The 3,181-nt window shown below is 33.1% G+C and overlaps 1 protein-coding gene across 2 annotated transcripts in view; it reads right to left on the reverse strand.

Moving 5' to 3' along the window:
* LOC104752820 (uncharacterized aarF domain-containing protein kinase 2-like) overlaps positions 1–442 on the reverse strand; it is a 3,071-nt gene extending 2,629 nt beyond the window's left edge. Inside the window, exon 1 of one of the 2 annotated variants that reach the window (XM_010475076.2) lies at positions 204–442. In XM_010475076.2, the coding sequence (XP_010473378.1) occupies positions 204–220 (17 nt within the window). In that variant the 5' untranslated portion in view covers positions 221–442. The remainder of the gene's footprint in view (positions 1–203) is intronic. The other variant, XM_010475075.2, reaches the window with a different exon arrangement.

Below are 3,181 nucleotides of genomic sequence, written 5' to 3' on the forward strand. Positions count from 1 at the left end.
AAATCTGAAAAAAAAAAAAAAAAAACCAAAACCACACAAAGTAGGGTCTAATCAAACGAAGACTTTTGGAGAGGAAAGTTCACAACTTTATAACTAAAGACTCGATTTTTAAAACCTATGAATCAATTTAAGCCATCTCCGGCCAAAACTAATCGGATTTAGAAACCACGAAGAGGACTCTGAATATGAGAATAGAGACGAACCTTGAGAATAAGGTCATTGCGAGAGAAGACAAGGGAAAGGTTGGTTTTTTCGTATGATTTTAAAACCGTTGAACGTTGGGAGCATTATATCATCGATGTTTTTGAGTTGGGATTTAGGGCAAGAGCAAGCTCTTCCTTCGCCTCGCCGGAAAAAGAAGGTTCTGGGTTTTAGAAGCTGAAGAAAGATTCCGAGAGATGAGAAAGTCAGTGATTTGGGGCGGAGAAGAATGGGCCCCACGAAAAACCCTCGTGGGCTTCACGCTAAATTTTTTATTTGTCGTCTTAATTTATTTTTATACTAAAAATAAGAGTTGTAAATTTCTAATTTTCTACAAAAACTTTAATTTATAATTTTTTAAAAAAATCTTCTTTTGGTGTTCTAAAAAGAAAAAGAATTTTTTTTGATGAGGGTTTGTGACGTTTGTCTTTTTACTGTAATGTTTGTGGTGCAATTTCAAATTTGTTTCTTAATATAATAATTTGTTTCATTCGTTTAGAACATTTAAAAAAGAAAATTATAATCTCAAAACAATTTTTCCAATTAGTACATTAATACCTTTAATTACACTTTAGTCCCACATTTCACAAAATTTTTAAAATTCTCAAAATACTTTAGCCCTTTTATTTTTGTAACTAAAATGTTTACTAAAAAATATTAAATTACTAATGAAATAAAACGACATAACTAGCGGAGAGAGCTAGAACTCTTTTTCTCACGGCCTCAGGCAGAGACTTGTTCCTTCTTCCCCAAATCGACACTTTAGCCACTTTTTTCTTCCTTCTTCTTCTCCCAGATTCTGCCTCTTCTTCCTTTTGTCCTCATCTTCTTCCTCATGTATATAGAAATGGCATTTTTCAACCTATCAGAATCTTTCTTTCTCTTGAGACATTCAGGATAAATGAAAGGATAGTCTATGACAGGCTTATCATCACACAGCCTTTGACTCGCAATTCCGTACGCATATCTTAAGGCAACCCCGGTTGGAACAGCAACCGCATTCCCAACCTGAATGTGCCTGTTACAACATTATAATTAAGTTCATTGTTAGAATGAACAACTTATGGATGTAGTAGTAACATGAAAGGAAAAAAAAAAAAAAAAATCTTGAGGACTTTCTTTTGTTGAACAGGGCATGTAGCCTACAGCAATCAAGAAATCCTTGCAGTCTTGCATTTTCGCAGCCCGAGAGAACTCGGTTTTGGTTCGGTTGAAGTACACGCTCTAGATAACTGATTTTTAATACACCGAGGAAGAGAGACCAAGAAAATATTAAAAAAATGTGCATATAGAAGAAGACCAAACAAAACCTGGTTGGTGAGGTTGTGCTCTTGTCACGACCGTGTTTGCAATCTCATCCCACCACATACGACCACATGGCCTGTGTTTCATATAATAGATTATCACAATTTAGTGAGTAAAGGTCATTTTAAAGTGTTTAAGGTAACATAACATTACTTTGTAGTTTTTCCTATTTGATATTTGACTACATAATCAGGTACCTGGGGTAAAAAGACACAACTTGTCATGACAGCAATTAAACAAAAATAAAAGATCATAAGTTTTGGGCTTGGATTTGTATTGTACCAGAGGCTTTCCAGACTCCAGCATTACTTTCTCAACAGAAGGGTCTAATTGTACTTTTTCCCCTTAACTATCAGACATGGGATATCTGTGAAGTAGGCACCCTGTGAGCAATACGAATTGTACAATAATATCACAACTCATGATGTTCTTAAAAAGCATGAATTATGATATTACAACCCATAATGCTTTGTACCTTCTTCTTGGTTATGTTGCATGTTCTCACATAATCATCTTTATTCAATAAGTAAGGTTGGTGATCGTAAGGTTACTTCTCACATGAGTATATTTTCATTCCAATGATTTTTCCAACCAAATAAATATCTTTCTATTGATTTTCAAATAATATACAAAGGATAGGAATATTAAATGGATATATTTTGATTCATGAAAGTAGACGAATAAATAAATAAACTCTTTGGAGGAAAATAAGCCGTGTGTCTTTGTGATTCTCCTCGAAAGCTTAAAAATATATAAGAATAAAAGATTTTTTTATCTTTTTACAGATAAAAGGAATAAGGCTTTTAAGCTTCAATCAAACAAAGCTTATAGCTGAAGATAATAAGAACTTGTTATCACATAAAGCAAAAGAGGATGAAACTTGTTCGTCCTTTATTGTACATCTAAAAGACTAATATTATGCCCATAATGTTTTCTTTTGCCTTTTATATTCATTTTACATTATGTATGATCCTCATTTCTTTTGGCGCATGGCATATTTTGTCAAACTCTATTACAATATTGATTCTAAACGATATACGGTTAAATGTCATTTATTTTTATTTTTCAGGTAGGACAAGGAGATAATTTGATTTGAAACATATTCTAGTTGATGCTATCTTTCACATCTAATTAATATCCAAAATTCCGAACTAGTCCTGTAGTTTATGCTCAATGATTTTTAATTGTTTGGTACAATAATGAGCCACCAACTAGCTATCTATTTGTAGTCGAATACTATTGTCTCTTTATTGGTTAAGAAGAGGGATCGAATGTCACTAGATTCACAAACTTAGCGACTTAACCTACATATATAATAAAACTAATTAAGTTACGTTTTAGTTTTATTTAAATTCCAAAACCACAGATTATCCCAAGTCCAAGACTATGTGAGTTTATTCCTATATATAACCGCAGAAATCTACAGATGAACGCAGACCATTTTTTGAGCTCGAGACAAAGGATCTAGACGAGCACGAATTGTTTGCATGCAATTACAGTAAAAACATACTACTGTGCCCACAACATGACAACATCTTTTGTAGTATGTTTTCACCGTATTTACTTCTTAGAATCTAGAATACTGGCTGGCTCTCCAAGCTATGTTCTTTGGTTTGGACTTTGGAAAAAAATAATTTCAATAGGGCAAAATCCGAGAAAACAAAAAAAAAAACCC

This window comes from Camelina sativa, chromosome 16 (assembly GCF_000633955.1).
Source record: "Camelina sativa cultivar DH55 chromosome 16, Cs, whole genome shotgun sequence".
NCBI classification, from domain to species: domain Eukaryota; kingdom Viridiplantae; phylum Streptophyta; class Magnoliopsida; order Brassicales; family Brassicaceae; genus Camelina; species Camelina sativa.